Raw genomic sequence first — 20,820 nt, 5'->3', positions numbered from 1 at the left:
AGAGTAAAACCCAATCAAGAGAAAAGGCTAAAATTATTATCTACTTCCTCTTGTTTTATGTCTGTTCTCACACTTTTTTGAAGTTGCATTTACCATTATTCAGGAGAATAAATTCATAAATCTCATCTGCTTCGGTGAGGGAATTTGTCTCCTGTATTTGTATGTCTCCTGTATCACACAGTATTATAGCATCACTTACAGTAGCTATTTTACTTTACAAAATCAGTTAGAGGATATTAAGTGAATATGAATTTATCAATTGAAATGGACCAGATACTAGTTTTTAGGCAATTTGCCTGAATTTGCTGTTTTAGAAGATGTCAATACCATGACTAGTGGGGAGTTAATACATTTTTCAAATAGCACTGTGTAAAATATGGAAACATTGAATGATTGTTTTAAATTGATAAGGCTCTTTTGTCATTCTCATGCATGTTTTAGATGAGACATTTTTCTCCTGAATTGGAAGGAAATGAGATGGTAGCCTATCTGTTCATAATGTTACTCACTTTTCCTGGTTATGTGCATTTTTAAATTACTAAAATCTCTACTTTAAGAAAAAAAAAAGAAGAGCTAACTTCAGAAGAGCCAGAGTCTGGTTTGCTATTTATCTACTTTAATAGGCAGTATTTCACATGAAAGAATCAGTCTGGCTTCTTGTGAACTAACAGTGACAGGATGCAGGTATCATAAAGTACCATGATTATGTGCCTCCCAGGTATAATTCTGATAGCCATTGAAGGAGTGCTGCAGCCAAGTCTTGTTGGTTTACCCATCTATAAATTTATTCTCTTTCTTAGACTGTACTTTGAAGCATTTTAGTAAGAAGTTCAAACTTGGCAGTGGAGAAATAATACCAACGTAGATCTGTTTCATAGTTCAACTTCAGTGTGAGTAACACGACATTTAAACAAATGTCTTGTTTAGACATTTAGACAAAAGATTGTGGAAGTAATTTTTTCTTGATACAGTTTACTTACAGTTTCCTTACAGTTTAAGCTGAAATGACCATAACTGATCTTTTGTGCCTAAAAATGAAGACTGTTATAATAATAATAATCTGCTCACATATGACAGAAACATATATATTGTCATGTAATCCTTTGTCCAAAGACTTGCAATGTGTTCTCCAGGCTAAGAAAGTAGAGTTCTTACCTTTTCATTGTAACTGGGCAAATATTACGTGAGATTCCCTATCTAAGTGATCTCTGTGATTTTTCCTTTCACATTCATCCTGCTGAGTCTTTAATGGGTGTAACTACAAGAGCTTTTAGCTTGGATCAGGAGCACTTAAGCCATTCTGAATTCAATCTCATTATTGTTCCCTGTGATCCCACAGCTGCAGCGTGGGGTGCATTGGTTCCAGGAGGAGACAGGGGGAAGCTGGGCTGGGGGAGCACAGTGCAGGTGTGCCTGCAGGGGAGGGCTGGATCATGGCACCCCGAGAGCAGCTGGGCTGCCTGGGCCCACGGGGTCTTCAGTGCCATAATAATCACAAAAGAGACTTTTGGCAATGCTGGCATCCACATTGGAGTGATCCAGCTGGAATTCTGTTGCTCCACTGTGGCTCCAGCTCTGGAGCTGGCCACTGCCTCCTCTTGTGCAGCCTGAGACTGGGTGTGCACAGTGAGAGGTGGTGGGAGCCCAGGAGCTGTCAGGTGCTCCTTGTGTGCCAGCATTACAGCCAAGCTGCTCACAAGGCATCCCCATGGGGCAAGAAGCAATAATTATGTGACCCCATGCTGTCAGTTAAGAGTACGTTGATCAGTATTTTGTTTTTGTCTCTCCACAGTAACCAATTATAACAATGTGGTAGAAGCAAACTCAGACTCAGATGATGAAGATAAATTGCATATAGTGGAAGAGGAAAGTGTAACAGATGCAGCAGACTGTGATGCTAGTGTGCCAGAAGATGACTTGCCAACGGACCATATAGTGTTACCAGAAAACAGTGAAAGAGAAGCAAGTACAAACACTTGTTGGGAAGATGAAGGTATGTTCATTTCTACTGATGGTGCTATGGAAAGAAAGTTTTCTAAAATGCAGATTCAGTAGAACTTTTTTTAGTTCCTTTATTTATACTGAAATAACATGTAAGATTCACAATCAAAAAAAGAGGTTTTATAACATATTTGTTTAACATACTTTATGTTCTTAATTTATTATTTGAAGCAGATTCAGAGGTGCATTAATTCTGTTGACGTTGTTTAGTAGGAGCTTCCAGACTGTAGATGCAGCATTCCAAAGGCTGATTAAAGACTAGTTACTTGATCTTGGTTTTTTCAAGTCTTTGCCTGGCAGGTCTCTGCCAGAGCTCCCTGTAAGGGTCAGGATTGGCTCAGCTTGGGGAGTAAGCAGTACACAAAAAACATGAAAAAAAAACCCAATCAGATATTAATTCCTCTCGTTTTCCTTGTAAAATACAGGCAGAAAAATAATTTTTAGATTATTAGTTTTAGAATTGGCTATGTAAATCATAATGAAGCATTACTTTGAAAATACTGGAAGGAGGTAAGTGTTGCACATATTATGCAGCAGGTTTAAAAGCTGAAAATTTTAAACAGACAGGGCCTTTTTTTTTACTGTGGAACCAGTAGGTTCCACAGTAAAAAGATATTATGAGTTTCATAATATCACACAGCATGCTTACTTTTGAGCCAAATTGGGATAAATGCATAAATTAGTGGAATTTACTGTGGAATTTGGCCTTAATGCCCTGAAAGATACAGAATGTTTTTCAGCATATCTGAACTCCAGCCACAATTCCTAGCATCCACCTTTGGACAGTGGTGGTTTAACACTCGGTGCATGACCTCACATCTAAATAAACTGAAAGCACTCATATGGCCCCTAACTGCAGTCCAGCTGAGAGAGAGCAGCTGAGAGGTCAGAGAATAGCATCAGCTCAGCCTGTTTCTACATAGCTGCCACTGCCAAGGTATGCTGTGCTAGGAAATGAGTGTTTTGGAGCTGAATTATTAGGTAGGTGATTTTCTTAGTTCTCCTGTAATATCTTTGCTCTCCTGCAGGATTCAGAAATTGTGGTTACATTAAAGTGGGCTCTGGGTAGGCTTGAACCCTTCAAGCACAGGTGTAGGAAATCTAAAAATGGGAAGGAAGAAGAGCACTAGCTCCCAGACATTTGGGATCAAGACCTCTTGGACTGGATGTTTTCTGGAGATGTACTCATCACTCAGCATCTGGGCAGCATTCTGGGGGTTTTCAGCACTCTAGATATGTGATGCCATCTTTTTTAACTCCTTAAGTGAAATATACCATTTTTAACCTTTAAAAATTTGTTTGCTAAAATTCTAACTTCTCTTTAATTTTAAATTCTTCTGTGGTTGAAGATTTGCAATGTAAGCAATGTTTCTCTGCTTTGGCGTTTGCTAATGAAGACAGAATTTCATTGGTAGCCAGACAAAAGATAAATCAATTGCCATACGAGCTTGCTCAACAACCACAGATTTGCTCTGTAAAAAGTATGTATTCTGAAGCCTCTTTTGTAACAGTCTGGAAGGGTTTTTTATTTTGATACTAGGGGTTTTTTTTAAAACAAGTAGTTGAAATTTCTGGCAATGGCTATATGAGAAAAGTAAGGCTACATTAGGTTTTATAGAACTTTGATTTGCTAGGGTAGAATACTGTTTACTCTTTTGATAGCTTTCCTAGAAGGGAAGGTATGAGCTGAAAATCACATCATCAGTCTTGGCTGCATGTTAGAAATATGAAGAGAGAGGTACTGAATACATGATCTCTCACATACAGGGAAATGTGCTGGGGTAGATGGTGTGCAAGTATCTTCAAGACTGGTGATTACCTTCAGAAAAATATACTTTGCAGCAGTTTTAGTAAGTTGTGTTTCACCAGTAAAGTAGTGGTGGTTCTGGGTTTAGCTGAACTTGACAGAATGAGTTTTTTGCGTATTTATTCTGTTCACGAATTGCCCAGAATAGAAACAACACACATAACATTTCTGTATCAGATTAGTTTCCTTCCGTTTCCAGTCATTCTAACTGAATTTCTAAAAGACCCTAGGAACAGGTGTTTTAAATATAAGGTGTGTTTCTCAAGAGGTTTAACTGAAACAGTCCTAGGGGTTTAAAAAAGTGAACCACGTGTATCCTGTACATGTTGTTGACAGTGTGCCAGCATTCATGTGTGCAATGATTCTCTCATATGATTTTCCTTTGCTTTAGTTAGAAGTAAAAACTATGCTACAATTAAAAGAAAAAAAAACGACGAGAGTTAAACTTATTGTATTAATGCTCTTAAAAGAGCATTATTATGTACTATAAGTATTTAGCAAATCTGGAGGTCTCAGGACTGGAACTAAGATACCTTTGAAAAAAATATAAATGTGTTTTATGTTTATGGACTTTCTGGAATTTAAAATTTCTTTAAGTCATCAAATTTTAGGTTGAGCCTATATGCTCAAAAGTGTGTGCTGGCATTTGGCAGGTTGTGTGTGGCATGTTTTTGATCAAAAAGCAAACAGCCAGTCAATACTGCAAGCTGTAAATAGTGCTTGCTACATGAATATCAGAAAATTAGCTCTGAAGAATTTAAATTAGAAACTCTCTTGATGGCCTTTGGAATTCCTTTCCTTCTGTGCAGATAAAGACTGCAGTGGAAATTTCAGTGAAGTTTGTCTTTCTGTCTACAGCCAAAATTTCCACTTTGCTAGTGGTTTCAATTTGATCAGTTATCTTAGCCATGCAGAGATCCTTACTGTCAGCCAATGTCAGTAGTTGTCAGGCATGTTTGCTGCTAGTTAACACTGTCCCCTGACATCTGAAAATCATCAGCATTTAACCCTGGGAAGCCCCAGTGTGTCTCTGAGCAGTAGCTCATAAGCAGTGATGAGATGTAGAAGCCCAAGAACTTGTTTTACACTATCTGGTATGTCCAGCTGCAATACCAGGATGGATATTCATGACCTAGATGCTATTTGTGGAGACCTCTATTTAAGCTGTCATTTAGCAGGTAGCTTGAATTTCCTCTGGAACTCAGAGCTGTGACTTCTGCTTGGTGAAACAGTGTCTTAAGGGTCTGTTCCCCCATCATGATATCCCACATCACATCCCGTTCTGTTGTGTCCCAGCTGTGTGATAACTGGGCTTCTGAGGGACAGTTGCAACATTGCCTTTATTTGTGGACCACTCATAGCTATAAAGATGTATATCTACTTAATATTTTTCAAATTATTAATTATTCCTTCAGCATTTCCCTATGGAAAAGGGTTTCTCCCTGTCTTGTAGCTATTGGGAAGAGACAGTACCTTGTAGCTATTGGGAAGAGACAGTACCCTACTTTTAGCTATTGGGAAGAGACAGTACCAAACAGAGGTTAGGATTATTAGAATTGAGAGGGAGTTTAACTTCACTAGATTAATCTATAATTCTATAAATTCCTTGACATTCTCTTGGGAAGCAAAGCTTTTATTTGTACTGAAGCCAGTGGAATTTACTGGAGACCCTGTAATTTAAATTTCCAGAGTAATAACTTACTGATTGATATTTCCCCCTTCATGTAGATCCTATTTTATAATGGAGAAAAATCACAACCATCAAAAACCCTCCTTAAAGGAAAATTTGTATTGTGTTTGATTTTACGAAATTAAATTTTGGGTTTAAATTTGCTTTGCATCCAGTCATCCATCTTTCAAACTCTGAACCAAGTCTGGTATCATGACCCAAAACTTGAGGAGTTTTTAAGATGTCAGTTGAAATAAAGGTAAGATTTAAGAATTGCAGTTTCCTTTTAAACACATTTCTTGTTTAAAGTAAGAAATGTGTTTGAATGGCCACTATTTGCAGATACCTTGGGTCTGTGGGCTTTGGTCAAAGTAGGCAGGATTAAGAATCTTTTCCTTTAAGGAAGCTGGTATTATTTGAGAACTTAAAAGTTCTCCTGGAATTTGTCATCTTCCTTCCATAAAGGAGAAATTGGCTTCTTCTGTAATTAAAAAGCTGGAATGTTCTGGGCTTTTGACTTACCAACCTAAAGGATTTTTCCTGCACTGAAGTAAAGTGAAGGAAGGTAAATAGAAGTATAGATAACAGAAGTGTAACAGGTGCCATTTCAGGTCAGAGCAGCTGTGCTCTAACCTTCTGCATCACCTAGGAGGTGTTTTCTGGAGTGTAGGTCTGAAGCATCCAAGGTTTCCATAATGAAACTATGAAATAACACTTTAGTTTCACATCTGTTGGCATATAGGAGTGACAGAGAGCAAACCAAGCAATGTAGCTCTGCTGCGTACTCCTGCCCTGAGCCAGGTACCCACAGAAATATCAGCAGTGGCTTTTCCTGTGGGAGCTTCCCAGTCCAGTGCCAACCAATGAAGCAAAATGAAGAATAACTTGGCTGTTTATTGATTTGCACCAGCAACCTGTTAGTGGAAATTAGAGTTAAAACTTCCATGCTGCATCCTTGAGGGCTGCAGCTCAGCAGAGCTGGCAGAGCTGGGGCAGCAGGTTGGCTCTGCAGTGCTGGTTCTGCAGACTCATACTGAGTATTGGAATGGATATGTGAAGCAGATCTGCAGTGCACAGTTGTTCTGAAGGGGGAACATGTGTTTAAAATCCTTTCTTTTGTTTAATTTTTTAAGGCAATCACAGCCTTAAGTGGTTTCCAGATAATTTGCAAGAAAGAGAACACATTAGGTTGCTGTTTGCAGGCATTACCAGCAAATTATCAATCATTTCTGAAAACCGCTAATTTATAACTGCATTTGTTTTATAATGCTCTGATTTCTGGAAATAATATTCCAATGTATCAGATGGCTGCATTTGTAGATGGGGTCACTTAAGTAGGTGACTCTCTATTTGCTGGTGAAACACACTGTCCACGGCTTTACCTCTCTTCACATAATGGTCAGTGTTTAGTATTGCTTCCTTTTTAGGTTTGGTTTTCTTAAGTATGAAATATCTTTGTGGTTCAACTGATCACACATGGCTGAAATAACGTGCCATCCATACTTTTGAAAGAACATTGTGTTTAAATGCACTTCTGAACAATACAGAAATGGAAAGCACTGATGAAGAAATAACTCAAGTATATTAAGTTGTTGGAGTGCATGTGCCTTTTGTTGTTGTTTTGTGGGGTTTTCTTTAAATATTCATTCTTTTTGTGAAATGTACTATTTCAGCTGGAAAAGAAAGAAAGGAAATCCTGGGGCCTGAAGCTCAGACAGATGAAATTGGATGTACAGGTATTTCTTTGTTAATCTGAGTCCCTTATTCATAAAGTGCTATTGAATTTTAGTTAGGTATCATTCCAAAAGCTTTGAAATTCTCCCACCTCTGTTTATAAAAGTGCTTTGCTTTTCCATGCTAGAGGTCTTAAACTGTAAAAGCTGTTGTAGCTGAGGAAAAAAGTCTGGGCATCTTTTGGTGTGCAGGGTCCAGAGGTGCAGGTGACCAGGGACACAGAGCAGCCCTCCCTCCCTCCCAGGGACTGACCATGCAGCTCCAGCAGCACTGCATCTTCAAAGGGCAGAGCAAGGAACAGCAATGAGCTTGCATGTAGGGTCAACAGGTAGTGTTTGAAACTATGAAGAAATATACAAAAATAGACTTAAGCTAATACTGTATTTTATTATCCACTCCTCTGCTTGGACTGATTACATAGAAAGCAAAATAAAATGTGTACTTCAGTTTCAGACTCAAACAAAAGCAAATGGTTTGTTATTTTTTCCATTTCTCTGTACGACAGAAGATTAATATACATCCCATCCAACTTCGGAAAGGTTTTTGGGGGGTTTATTTAATGCCCTTACTAGATAGGTAGATAATATCAGAGTAAGTCTTATTTAAAAGCAAACTCACATCTAAACACATTGATATGTTTTAAACTCTAGTTTCACCCATTCTTTTCAGTTCCTATAAAGTCAGCTCTTGCAGCTATGGAGAGCTGCATTATTCATTACAGTCTACATGTGAGAGACTGCCTCATGTCATGAAAAGATTGTGTCAAATTGTAAATTGAGTATGTGACTTCACACTGAGAGATGAATCATAAAACTTCTCTTTCCTATTAAAAATATACCTCACATTAATAGTGGAGAACATCTGTAATGATTTAGGGTGCTGCAGACAGAGCTTTCACAGAACATTCCACCATGGTAAAAATAAACTCTATGAACAATGTATTTAGGCTAATACTTGAGATCAAATATTTATCATACAAGCATTAGGTAAAAAATTTAATTTATTATTTGCTAAATTTGCAATACAGTTGTTCATTGGGCTTTTCTCTTAAGTTTTTAAGTGGGAAGTGTTAAAAGTTGGTAACTAGATCTGAAGCCTTTTTGGTAGCCATTTCCAACACCACAGAACAAGCCAGTCAGAGTTCAAGTTTGCTGCCAGGTTTTTACTGAGTTCAAATATCTTCTGAGTTTGTGCTGATGAACAGCAATAAATAACATTAAAAATTGTGTCTTGAAGGCAACAAATGTACTTTTGCAAACACAGGAGCCAAGATGGTAACCAGGCCTTCCAACTACAAGGCCTAAATCATTATTAATGTTGCATTTAAGATTTTTTGGGAAATTGAGAAGAACAGCTAAATCTGAAATGACAAAAATGCACTGAGTTAGGCAAACTGTGTTTAGTAAAGTTTTTAAATACCATTATGCTACCAGTTTTTCCAAAACATGGCATAATCTGGCATCTTAAAGGATTTAACCTATGCTAATATCTGTAAAGAGTTTTTAACTACTTGGCTAGAGGAAGATTTGACAATGTGAATTACTGAATCTCATTTATGTTCTTTCTGAACTTAATTTTGTATCTTGTGTCTTGTTTTTCACACTTAGTAAAAGAAGATGAATGTGATTCTGATGCAGAGAATGAGCAAAACCATGACCCTAATGTTGAAGAATTCCTTAAACAAGAAGATACAGCTGTTATCTACCCTGAAGCACCTGAGGAGGACCAGAGACAAGGCACGCCAGAAGCCAGTGGTCAGGATGAAAATGGTAAATATGTCATCAGCTCAGTTCTTATGAAATCAGTTGTACTCACTCCTTGACCCAAAACTTCTGCTGGGCTTAAGAAGACACCCATGCATATACATGCAACTATAGAGGAAAAAAATCTTAGTTAAATAATTATAAGAGGATAGGATCATCATGCAAAATACATTGCCACTTGATTTTGTAAACAAGACATGCACTGGGATTCACTTGTATGAGTACCTAAATGATAACCTAGTCAGTGAAGAGAAAAGTTCATGCTTTCATAGATCCATTCAACAGAACAGAATAAACATTTATTAAACAAAATAGAAGTAAAGCAAAATAGTACAATTTTGTATAAGAATAACTCAAGGAGAGTTATAACATATTTCTTTCCTTTTTTATATTTCTAAACAAAGCTCCCAATAGGACCTATTAGATAGAATTTCTTTTATTGGGTAGCCAGTCTACAACAGTTTTTTGGGTTTTTTTGCCTGAAGGGACAGCAGCAAAGAAAAAAGAAGCATTGTTCATATAAAAATGTTTATGTGGTAAAAATAATGACCTGTTGTTATTTTTACATAGATATAGGTTTTTTTCCTCTGAAGAAGTTTCATGCTTAAGGTGTTCTGTGTGAGATGAGAGGTAACACTTTGTTCATTTCTTCATCATGAAGTATTTGAAGATGAATGCTGTTGAGATTGGTTTGGCATTCTGTGTTTTCACAAGTGTTAGCTTAGATAGCTTATGTCAATTGGAATATTTATGATTTTTCAAGAAAAGGTAACAGCCTACATAAATGGTTAGGATTTGTGTTCTAATTGTTTTAAGAAAGGAGTATAACTGAGCAGATAGATGTAAAGATCACCTTTTTGTTCTGCTCCTCCAGAGATTTTATGCTATTACAGATTTTACTTTAAAAAATGCATTCATTAATTTAAGATTTTAATATGTGATTGCAGTGGCACATATTGTCAAGTTAGTTTTACAGACTTGTCATATGATTTCCATGTAATCATTAAAAATACATCTTTGTATTAATCATTTAAATTGGACCTATCCCAGTAACTTCACTGAGAAGTATTGTGAAGATCACAAGGCTGAATAATAGTATTTAGTGTTTTAATCATTTTGGAACAGAAAATGCCAAAAATGTAGTGACATTTGGTGAAGATGCATGCTTCCAAACTGGGAAAGTAGACAAGAGAAGTGACAGAATCAGAGTTTTTTGTGATTTTGGGAAACTTTTCATTTCTCCATTTCCTCCAATGAAAATAAAATTTAAGCTAACGTGCTTCTGACATTTCCACTGAGTTGTATTTGTGCTGAAATGGAGTATTCTTTATGTCAGATGAGTTGAATTGTAGATGCTAAAAAGAGAATTGAGAGGAAGTATATTTGGTCTACACATGTGGGAATGGCTTTCTTTTTGGACAGCTCAGCTAAACCAGGAAAAGCAGAAATGGATAGAACAACAAAAAAAATCCCAGTGGGTAGAGGTTATTTTGATTGTCACTATAACAAGTATAAAAGAACCTATATGACAGAAAAAGGGATTTTTAGTCATAAGGAAAAGTGATCTGATTGCTTTTCACTGTTGCAAGATCAGTGGCACATTTAGTGAAAATTAAGTTGGTAAATTCCACACAAACAGAATGAATTGCTACTTCATAGAACATATTACCAATCCATGGTGATAACTGCTGGAAGAGGTCATGAAGGTAAATAATTCAGAAGTACTTTCTAAAGTACTGGTTCATTTAATGAGCATTAATAATTCTTACAGTTCTGAAACCTAAAATGACAGCGTGTACAAATGTGCCCCTTGTGCGTCAGAGCATAAAATGTTAATCAGAAAAGACCTTCCACCTTTCTCAGGCTCAGCACAGTGCATAGGTGCATCCTTGCAAAATTTCCTTCCTATTTGACTTGAAGCAAGGAAGAGTAGCATGCTCATTGGGGGATATCACACCTATAAATTGGTGTTTTGATCAAATACAGCAAACCCTACATTTATTTGATTGTACCTTTAGTGATAAATTTATAAAGAAGTATTTTATTCAGTCTTTTAAAAATAAATTTTTCAAGGATAGAATGAGGTGCTATGTGGAGGGCTAAACATGCTGGTAAGAAGGGATGGAGCTAAAACTTCATAAATGGAATCTTCTTGAAATAGACATGTGAAATTAATTTTTAGCTTCAGTCTGGTTTCACTTTACCCTGTGCTAATACAGAAGTACTTTATGAAAGCCAGCAAAATAGATTCCATAGACCACTTTAGACTCATATATATGGCCACACATTTGATCTCTCTACTTTCTGTCCTGCAGACAGTATATCCTACTAACACATACGTATCTGTAAATCATAGAATAGTTTGGATTGGACAGGACTTTTAAAGGTCATCTAGGTCCAACCCCCCTGAAATGAGCTGGGACATCATCAGCTTTATCATGTTGCTCAGAACCCTCTCCAAGATGGTCTTGAATATTTCCAGGAACGGGACATTTGCCACCCCTCTAGCCAACCTGTTGAAGTATTTTACCACCCTTATCATGAAAAATTTCTTCTTTATACCTGGTCTCCATCTACTCTATTTTGGTTTAAAACCATTTCTCCTTGTCCTGTCAGCATATTGTGCTGACTCTCCCCAAGGTACATTGGGGCAATAGTGTGGGAGGTTGCATAATACCTGTGGAAAAAATTTAAATTGTCTCGTGTCTTTTTCTAAAACAAATGGAGCTTCCAGCAGCTGCATGTTCTCTTACAGTAATAGGTGCAAATGTAAAGCCTGTTTGTTGCAGGTAGTAAGTTTGGAACTCGTTTATTTAAGCGTGGTGCATTGTGTGCCCTGTGCAGGAACTCCTGACGCGTTTTCCCAGCTGCTCACGTGCCCGTACTGCGACCGGGGGTACAAACGCTTCACCTCTCTGAAGGAACACATCAAATACCGCCATGAGAAGAACGAGGATAACTTCAGCTGCTCCTTGTGCAGCTACACCTTTGCGTACCGAACGCAGCTCGACCGCCACATGACATCACACAAATCAGGAAGAGACCCAGTAAGTGGCATTTGGAGCGTGGTTATTGCCCTCTGCAGCAACGCTGTGGTTTGTTATGTGGGCAGAAAGGTGCAGAGTGGGTAAACTGTTCACAGCAGATCATCTGTGTGCTCATGGTCCAGGCCCAGAGAACACACTCAAGCTTACTGCTCAAGTCAGGCTTTTTCTGTAGTTGTCAAAGGTTGAGATCTCAATTCCTGTTTTCATTCATCCAGGCACTAGAGTTGTTTTCAGAAGTGCCTTATTACATTTATAGGTAATTTGTTGGTTTTTTCTGTTCATTGGCTACCATTGCATAAAAATTATGACTTAAATCTAATTTCAAGCCTTTAATGAAACGTTTCCTTTTTTTTTCATAAGTCCTGTTTGAATAATTCATGATTTACTGTAGCATTTTTGCCCTTAAAAAACAAACCATTGTGTTGCTTGAACCGTGAGGTACAGTTTTTAAATGCAATTCATGCTGTAAGACAATATCCAAATAGTTAGTGTTTAAATTATGGTGTTAAATGTGTGAAATATGATGTTAAGCACTAAATGAAGCAACAGAAAAGGCTAAAGATGTTATGAGCTTTTTTTCTCTGGTTGATGGGCTGACCTGAGGGCATGGGTCCCTGGAATGTCTTCCATGAGGTAACCATCTGATCATAACCATCAGAAGATCCTGAGTCTCTGTTCTCCCATCCCTCTTTTTCTTTTCTTTCTTTATCCCCACAATGTCCCATCATCCATCCCCAGCACATGCTTATCAGAGGCACTCTGAGGCTCAGGAACCAGCTGAAACAGTCAGGCATTTTCCAGAGTCAAAAACAAACAGATTTTCCACCACCAAGTTAAAGAGGCTGGGAGATGTTTCCTTCAGAGGACAGACTGGAAAGATTCATACCCTCCAGAAATGAAATAGGAGACAAATATAACAGAAAAATTAAAAACTGAATGTAAAAGTAAAAGTACTTCCAACATTTCTGGTAGCACCAAACCACAGGCTGTAGCCCAGAGCAAAGGAGGATGCTTTGCTTAAGGAAACCAGAGTCAAGGAGATGCTTTTTTACACGTTGGCTGTTAACCTCCATTCTACAAAGTATCACCAAGTCCAACAATTTAACAGGGTTAAAAATTTATGATACATTTTTGTACACAAGTGTTCACATTCACAGGTCAATTAAATTGGTACAAAAAGTATCAACCGTCCTGCTGCAAGGATTTTATTGTCTCACAAGCTTTGGAATAACCTCACCAGCATATTCTGGTTTGGCAGTTCTTTTTTACTCAAATGTGCTTCCCATGAGCAATTAATTTCTGTTTCGCTTCCTTTTTGGCTTGGCTTGCACTTTAAAAGTTACTTTCATCTTACATACATCTTATATTTCTAGCTATAAAATCTATGAATGCTATTTATATAATGCTTTTCTTGTGGGCTACCACATTTGTTTTCAGTCTTTTCAGTTACAAGCCTAAAACCATAAGAATAAAGTAGTTGGGGGAGATAGAAGCCATACTTGCATGCAGTTTGAATGAAAACGTAAAAAATACCAAGTGAGTAAATACTCAGAAGAATTGCTAAAAAGGGTAGCTTAAACTGTATTCCCACAAAAAGATTTTAATGGATTTATACTTTTGAAGGCACAATTGTATTTGGTTAATGTTGTTTCTGTGGAGTATCTGGAACTCAGTATTAGACCCATGAAAGTGTGTTCTGTTCTCTCAAGCCATAGCCAGAATTAAAACTACAATGGTTTAGATACTTGGTAAATGTGAAATACTTGTTTGTTGATGTTATTATTGCAGAGTTGTCATGTCTTCAAAATTGGCTGCATATACGTGATTACATCATTTGAGTAATGGAAAATTTTGTCATTAGTAAAGTATAGACCTCCTGGCTGTGGATCTTAAACAGCTGCATGTTTAAAACTTGATGTCTTACTGTTAAAGAGCTTCACCTGACCATAGATTATTTGGATAACTTTTTTAGCTGGAAACGTCCATCATGTGACAGTCTTGAAATTGTTCTTTGCAAAGAAGCAATGAGCAAAGATAAAATCTAGCTTAGTGAAGGCAGTGGAAGGGGTACCTGCACACTGGGCCTCCTTCTGAGCCAGAGGAAGGTATACAAAACTTTACTCCTGCTCCAGCAGAGAGCTGAGAGCCATCCTGCACCATCTTCTTCTTCTCTCCCTCCTCCCCCTGCTCCTCACGGCACCCTTGGCTGCTTCCACACCACTAACAGTTGGTAGGAGGGGATGCTGTGTGTGTCATCTGCCTTCACATGTGAAGCACCAAAAGGGGTGTTGAAGTGTGAAAAAGTACTTCTTATATTTGTTTTCATTTTTTTTCTCATCAATTTATAAAGCACATGTAGGTAGTTTTTCAGAATTTCACAGTGTTGTGCACACTGCTGAGAAATGGCAGCTCTTGGAAACATTATTTGTGAAAAAACCCGTGATATACCTGTAATTTCTGTCTGCCAAATAACTTTGGAGGATTCTCATTAATTATTTTTGTTCTCTGGTGTGAGAGGGGTGGGTTTCCGTCCTAAGCACCATAAACATTTGGTGCAGGGATGTATTGGTTAGGGATGTTATTAGGCTAGTTACAGACCTTAATGCTGGTGTTTCTTCTTTCAGTTCTTCAAGGAGTGCAGAAGAATATTCTTTGAATGTTGCAGTTAATTCTTTAATGATCAGATATTTCTTTAATGAGCAATTATGTACTGTGTATTAGAAATATATCACGTATCTTAGGCACAAACTAACAATGCTGAGATGGGGAAAACCACTTGAATCTGAGAAAAGAAGGTGAAAGTATTACAGGTGGTACTTTGGAGAAGTGTTGTGATTTCTCAGTTACATTTAAACAAGCTCCTTCAAAGTAATTCTAAACAGTATTACGAGAGACAGCAAGAAAACTGAACAGAGAGTTACAAATATAAGAAGCTAAAGCAAAATTTCCAAATCAAGATTTGGAAACACTACCTAGCAGAAAGCTTAAAGCACCTCACAGCTATGACTGGGAAAACAGGAAAACTCATTAACATTTTGATAAGTGGACTATGGACTTCCATGCCTTAGAAATAAAACATTTGATTTTAAAGACTGGAGGAGAAACATTTCTGACAGATTGAATACATGCCCTGATACTTCGTATGAATATTTATGTAGTCCAGGACCTGCAGTAACTGTGTATATCCTGAGTTCTGTTAGCTTGTATAATTCAAGACAAACAGTGGTAACTGATTCTCAGCAGGCTTAAGTAAATCCTGACACGGTCCTCTAGACTCATTGCAGTTGGATCATTTGAAGTGAAATGCAGTGAATCAGCCACAGTCTTCTAGAACATCATCTTCAAGGGACTTAGTTAAACAGAGCTGAAAAGCCATGTGAACTAGCAAAAGACAGCTGACAAACCTGCTGGATTTGTCCAAACCTGGGAATAAGGGTCTGGTGCTAATCGGGATAAACTCACTGGAGACCTCACTGCAGAGCCCAGGGAGGCAGAAAGCAGCTCCCCCTGAGCAGGGTGGGAGCAGGATCTGCTGAGAGGTAAAATCTGCAGCTTAACCAACTGCTTCTCCCAGGGGAGCTGTTGGATTAGAGTATGTGGAAGTAATTTAGATGATCTTATTTCAATTTGTCTTCTGTTAAAGGGGGACAGGGAGTAGAACGGGAAGGGTTGATAATTTGGACAGCATATGTCATAGCAGAGAGTTCAGACTTTCATCCAGCAATCTGCACAGCCACAGGTTCTTCAGATCTGCAGGCATGTCTCACAGCAGGGTCACCATCCTGTGTTTTATCTATCCCTGCTTCTCCAGCACAGTTCTCAGCCCCAGTTGTCATGTCTGTGCTCAGGAAGAGCCCTAGCACCCGGAGAGCATCTGCTCCCAGTGCTGCCAAGCACAGCAGGCCAGGCCAGGGGTTCCCCCCATGCTTTCACACCAGAGGCAGCTGATCCACACCTGCTGTTGGTGCTGGGCAGCCTGTTTGTCCCTGGAGTCCATCAACAGCTCTGTTCACGAATTTATGAAAATCCTTGTCCCAGTTACTAAAAATCTGCAATGCATCCCAATAATGGTAGAGTATCTTTTTGCCTAATGAGCTCTATTTAAAAAGGAGCTCCTGGGCTTTTCTAATATACAAGTTGTTTGAACAGAAAAATTCCTAGTTCCTTGTTTTATGTTGGTAATTAAGCTGTTTCAACTTTAAAAGTGCATGTAATTTTTGTCCTTAAAAATACACATTCATAGATTTATACAGTTTGTGGTAAAATTACAAATCTTGAATGTATGTGTCATGTATATATTACAGATATTTACATGTCTGTCTTAGATTTTGCTTCTTTTTAAACTGGTATAGCAATAAAGACAAAAACAATTTAGAATTTAACAATAATTGCTCTCACAAGGCAAAATCTAACAAAAATAATCACAGAGCTTCAGTGCAAATGGTGAAGAGGTTTGGTGTTTTGTACTTAGGAAACCCTTCCATATTTTTATTTGTTTTGGTTTAGTTTCTCACATTTATTTTGCAAATTAATTGTGACCAAGAATACCTTTATTGTCACTAAGCTACCTTCTCTTGAGCAGTCCTGTGGCATCATTATGTAGAGGGATCCAAGGCCAACAGTAAGCCCTGGAAGCATGTAAATGGAAAAATCAAGTCAACCGATTAAAGTTTAAACAGGTTTCTATAGACTTTAATGTTTTTCTATCCTGCATGAAATATTCTGTGGGTAGTGGGCTTGGGGTTTTTCCCTGATGGTTTTGCTTTCACAAGTAGAACTAGCATTCATCCTGGAACTTCCTACTAACATGTCAGTGTAAACTTCACCTGAATTTAGGAGAAGGGGCAACTATATTTTGCATTTGTTTTGTTTCTTTCTCTTTACTGTATCAGATTTATTCAGAAGAAATGTGTGCCTCCATTTGTACCTGATTTCTAATTTGTTTCCTTTTTCCATACCACCTTCAGTCTCTTACAATTATGGTTGATTCTTTTGGGTTTGTATGGCTTTTTCTATGATGCAATGTGAAAATTGAAGGTGTTTCTTCAAGCTGCTGTCCTGTACAATAATTAAGACTTCTTTCTTACAGAGACATGTGACGCAGTCCAGCGGTAATCGAAAATTCAAGTGCACTGAATGTGGAAAAGCTTTTAAATATAAACATCACCTAAAGGAGCACCTACGAATCCACAGTGGTAAATAAATCAAGCTTTGAATTGAGTACTAATGTTGCCATTTCTGCTCTTTATAACTTTGTTGTAATAGCAAAGTTATAAAGTTTAAAATACTATTGTTTTCCTTATATTTTCCCTCTGGAATACCGCAAGCACTGACTGCAGCCTTCAGGTCTCTGCGGGGAATATGTAGAAAAACTCAAGAGGATTTACTGTTGCAACTTAATCTCTTACAATTAAGGAAAACTTGACTTGTCACTGAAGAAATGGGGACATCTTTCTGGTCCTTTGCACTTGTCTGTTTTTCTTCAATGTTTGCAGATCATTCAGCGTGTTACAAGCCTTGCTAGAGAATTTTAATTGATAATAATCAGGACATAAGAACTGAGTGTTCCTCCTGTGGCTGTAATTGACATCAGTCCAGATTAGTCATACCAAAGTAGACTCAGGACACAATTTATTGGATAAGTTATAAGAAATCTTATATAAGAAGTTAGAAGTTAGTGGTGGTACTACTTTAATGAAGTTCAATGAAATCTGTAATTGTCAAATAGAGAAATACTGGAACACATGATCATGTGGGCTCCATTCTGTATCTAGTGGATCACAAACGTATTAAAGGAGCCTTGGCTCAGAGCTATACTCTTACTGTTCAGTTCACTAGATAAGACTTTTTTTTTCCCCTAGGACTCTTTGAGAGGTCATTATGATGTATTTGTTCTGGTAATTATTGTTTGATGAAGTTGCACTATAACCTGGTTAACTGTTGCATATGCCTTTTCTCTTTTCTTTTTTATTTTTCTTTTGTTTAGGAGAGAAGCCATATGAGTGCCCAAACTGCAAGAAACGTTTTTCCCATTCTGGTTCATACAGTTCACACATAAGCAGTAAGAAGTGTATTGGTTTGATGCCCGTGAATGGTCGAGCCCGGTCAGGGCTCAAGATGTCTCAGTGCTCCTCCCCTTCCCTTTCTGCATCACCAGGTAGCCCAGCAAGACCACAGATACGACAAAAGATAGAAAATAAACCCTTGCAAGAGCAGCTTCCTCTTAACCAAATTAAAACTGAACCTGTGGATTATGAATTCAAGCCCATAGTGGTTGCTTCAGGAATTAATTGTTCAAACCCTTTGCAAAATGGGGTTTTTAGTGGTGGTAGCCCATTGCAGGCAACCAGTTCTCCTCAGGGTGTGGTGCAAGCTGTTGTTCTACCAACAGTAGGTCTGGTGTCTCCCATAAGCATCAATTTAAGTGACATTCAAAATGTACTAAAAGTGGCAGTGGATGGTAATGTAATAAGGCAAGTACTGGAAAACAATCATGCTAATCTTGCATCCAAAGAACAAGAAACAATCAACAATGCATCTATACAACAAGCTGGCCATTCCCTCATTTCAGCTATCAGTCTTCCTTTGGTTGACCAAGATGGGACAACCAAAATTATCATCAACTACAGCTTGGAGCAGCCAAGTCAACTTCAGGTTGTTCCACAAAATCTAAAAAAAGAAAACTCTGTTCCTACAAATAGTTGCAAAAATGAAAAATTACCACAAGATCTCACAGTGAAGTCTGAGAAAGATAAGAACTTTGAAGGAGAGACCAACGATAGCACTTGTCTTCTTTGTGATGACTGTCCAGGAGATCTTAATGCACTTCAAGAATTAAAGCACTATGAAACAAAAAGCCCTCCTCAGCTTCCCCAGCCCAGTGGAGCAGAAGCTGAGAAACCCGAGTCCCCTGTCCCATCAGAAACCGGGGAGAACAACTTGTCTCCCGGTCAGCCACCTTTAAAGAACCTTCTGTCGCTCCTAAAAGCCTATTATGCATTAAATGCACAACCAAGTGCAGAAGAGCTTTCAAAAATAGCAGATTCTGTAAACCTACCACTGGATGTGGTAAAAAAGTGGTTTGAAAAAATGCAAGCTGGACAGATTTCTGTGCAGTCTTCTGGACCATCTTCTCCTGAACAAGTTAAATTAAGCAGCCCCACAGACAACGATGATCAAGCAGCAACTTCAAATGTGAGCGAACCCCAGAACGGCACAAGTAACTCACAAAATCCTGGCAGTACAACGAAATCTCAGACTTTACCAGGGGCTTCAACTCTGAATGGTTCACACAGTAGCACGCCATCTGCATCACCACTAAACCTTTCTTCATCAAGAAATTCACAGGGTTACACGTACACGGCAGAGGGTGTACAAGAAGAGCCACAAATAGAACCTCTTGACCTTTCGCTACCAAAGCAACATGGAGAACTGTTGGAAAGATCTACCATAACTAGTGTTTACCAGAACAGTGTTTATTCTGTCCAAGAAGAACCTTTGAACTTAACTTGTGCAAAAAAAGAACCACAAAAGGACAACAGTGTTACAGACTCTGATCCTATTGTAAATGTAATCCCACCAAGTGCCAATCCCATAAATATTGCTATACCTACAGTCACTGCCCAGTTACCTACAATTGTTGCCATTGCTGACCAGAACAGTGTTCCCTGCTTGAGAGCTCTCGCTGCCAATAAGCAAACCATTTTGATTCCACAGGTGGCTTACACATACTCTACTACAGTTAGTCCTGCAGTTCATGAGACACCACCAAAACAGATCCAAGCCAATGGAAATCAGGTACTTCGGTCCCCATATTCCTACATGATGTACGTATGATGTATTCAATCTGTACCTCTGCTGAACTAACAGAAAGCTATCAAGGTGAACTAAATAAAAATACAAATACAAGCTATCAGGCTTATTTGACTTGATTGTAAATAGGTAATAGATGTTACTGTTGTGCCCTCTGCAAAGCTAGTTAGCTCAGGCAGCTTGAGTCCAGACTAATGGAAACTGTTGTGCATGAACAGCTCAGTTATTCCCCATATTTAATCTTCTAGGACATTAGTGCTCACTATTCTAAAGACCATCTAATGCTCCTGATCAAAAAGCAAAATAAAGACATGACTTTTGTCTTTTGCTGGCTCTGCATCTCCTCTTTCCCCATATTCAGAAAATAAACTCCTTGGAACTTTTGGTTACTCCTTTTGTGCTGCTCTGCTTCCTTGGTTTGCAGAGTAGCTGAATTCATCTGACACTGTAATGTCACTTTAAACAAAATGCAGATATAGTCTCAGCTGAAAGTCAGGGAGATATTTATCTTCATCTGCCATTCCTGTATCCCGGCTTGTTCCTCCCTGGGTACATCCAGATGGGATCTAATTGGGGTCAGTCCTCCTGACAATCACCTGTGAACATTAAGGTAGGGACAGGGCAGAACAGGCAACTGGCTGAGTGTTTCTACTTAAATCTTAGAAATTGGTGGTCTAGCATTTTATTCAGGCTTCTGTATTGCCAGAGACTGAGGAGCCTTGAAGAGTTACAAGGCTGCTTGTATTAAAAGTTTGAGGGTAACATGTACATGTTGCTGATGTCAGCAGAAAATACTGTGCTTTTCCAGGGAAGCTTTAGCACTTAAACTGCTTAGAAATACACAGCAGTTATATTTTTGAAAATATTTACTAATGAAAGTACTTGAAGTCCCCTAAATTTTGGGTTAAATAGTATTTGTGGTAGTTTCATGAGGAAGATGGTAGTGAAATATGCAAATGTGAATGGTAATTTAAATAGCTTTTCTGT

The 20,820-nt window shown here is 38.2% G+C and overlaps 1 protein-coding gene across 4 annotated transcripts in view; it reads left to right on the top strand.

The window, feature by feature from the left end:
• Positions 1–20,820, top strand: part of ZEB1 (zinc finger E-box binding homeobox 1) — a 127,862-nt gene that overhangs the window by 101,863 nt on the left and 5,179 nt on the right. For 3 of the 4 annotated variants that reach the window (XM_058025130.1, XM_058025154.1, XM_058025138.1), the window contains exons 2-7: positions 1,793–1,993; positions 7,151–7,213; positions 8,819–8,980; positions 11,819–12,021; positions 17,111–17,216; positions 18,008–19,818. In XM_058025130.1, the coding sequence (XP_057881113.1) occupies positions 1,793–1,993; positions 7,151–7,213; positions 8,819–8,980; positions 11,819–12,021; positions 17,111–17,216; positions 18,008–19,818 (2,546 nt within the window). The remainder of the gene's footprint in view (positions 1–1,792; positions 1,994–7,150; positions 7,214–8,818; positions 8,981–11,818; positions 12,022–17,110; positions 17,217–18,007; positions 19,819–20,820) is intronic. The other variant, XM_058025147.1, reaches the window with a different exon arrangement.

Source organism: Melospiza georgiana, chromosome 1, assembly GCF_028018845.1.
Source record: "Melospiza georgiana isolate bMelGeo1 chromosome 1, bMelGeo1.pri, whole genome shotgun sequence".
NCBI classification, from domain to species: domain Eukaryota; kingdom Metazoa; phylum Chordata; class Aves; order Passeriformes; family Passerellidae; genus Melospiza; species Melospiza georgiana.
This window is presented reverse-complemented; position numbering and strand designations above follow the sequence as displayed.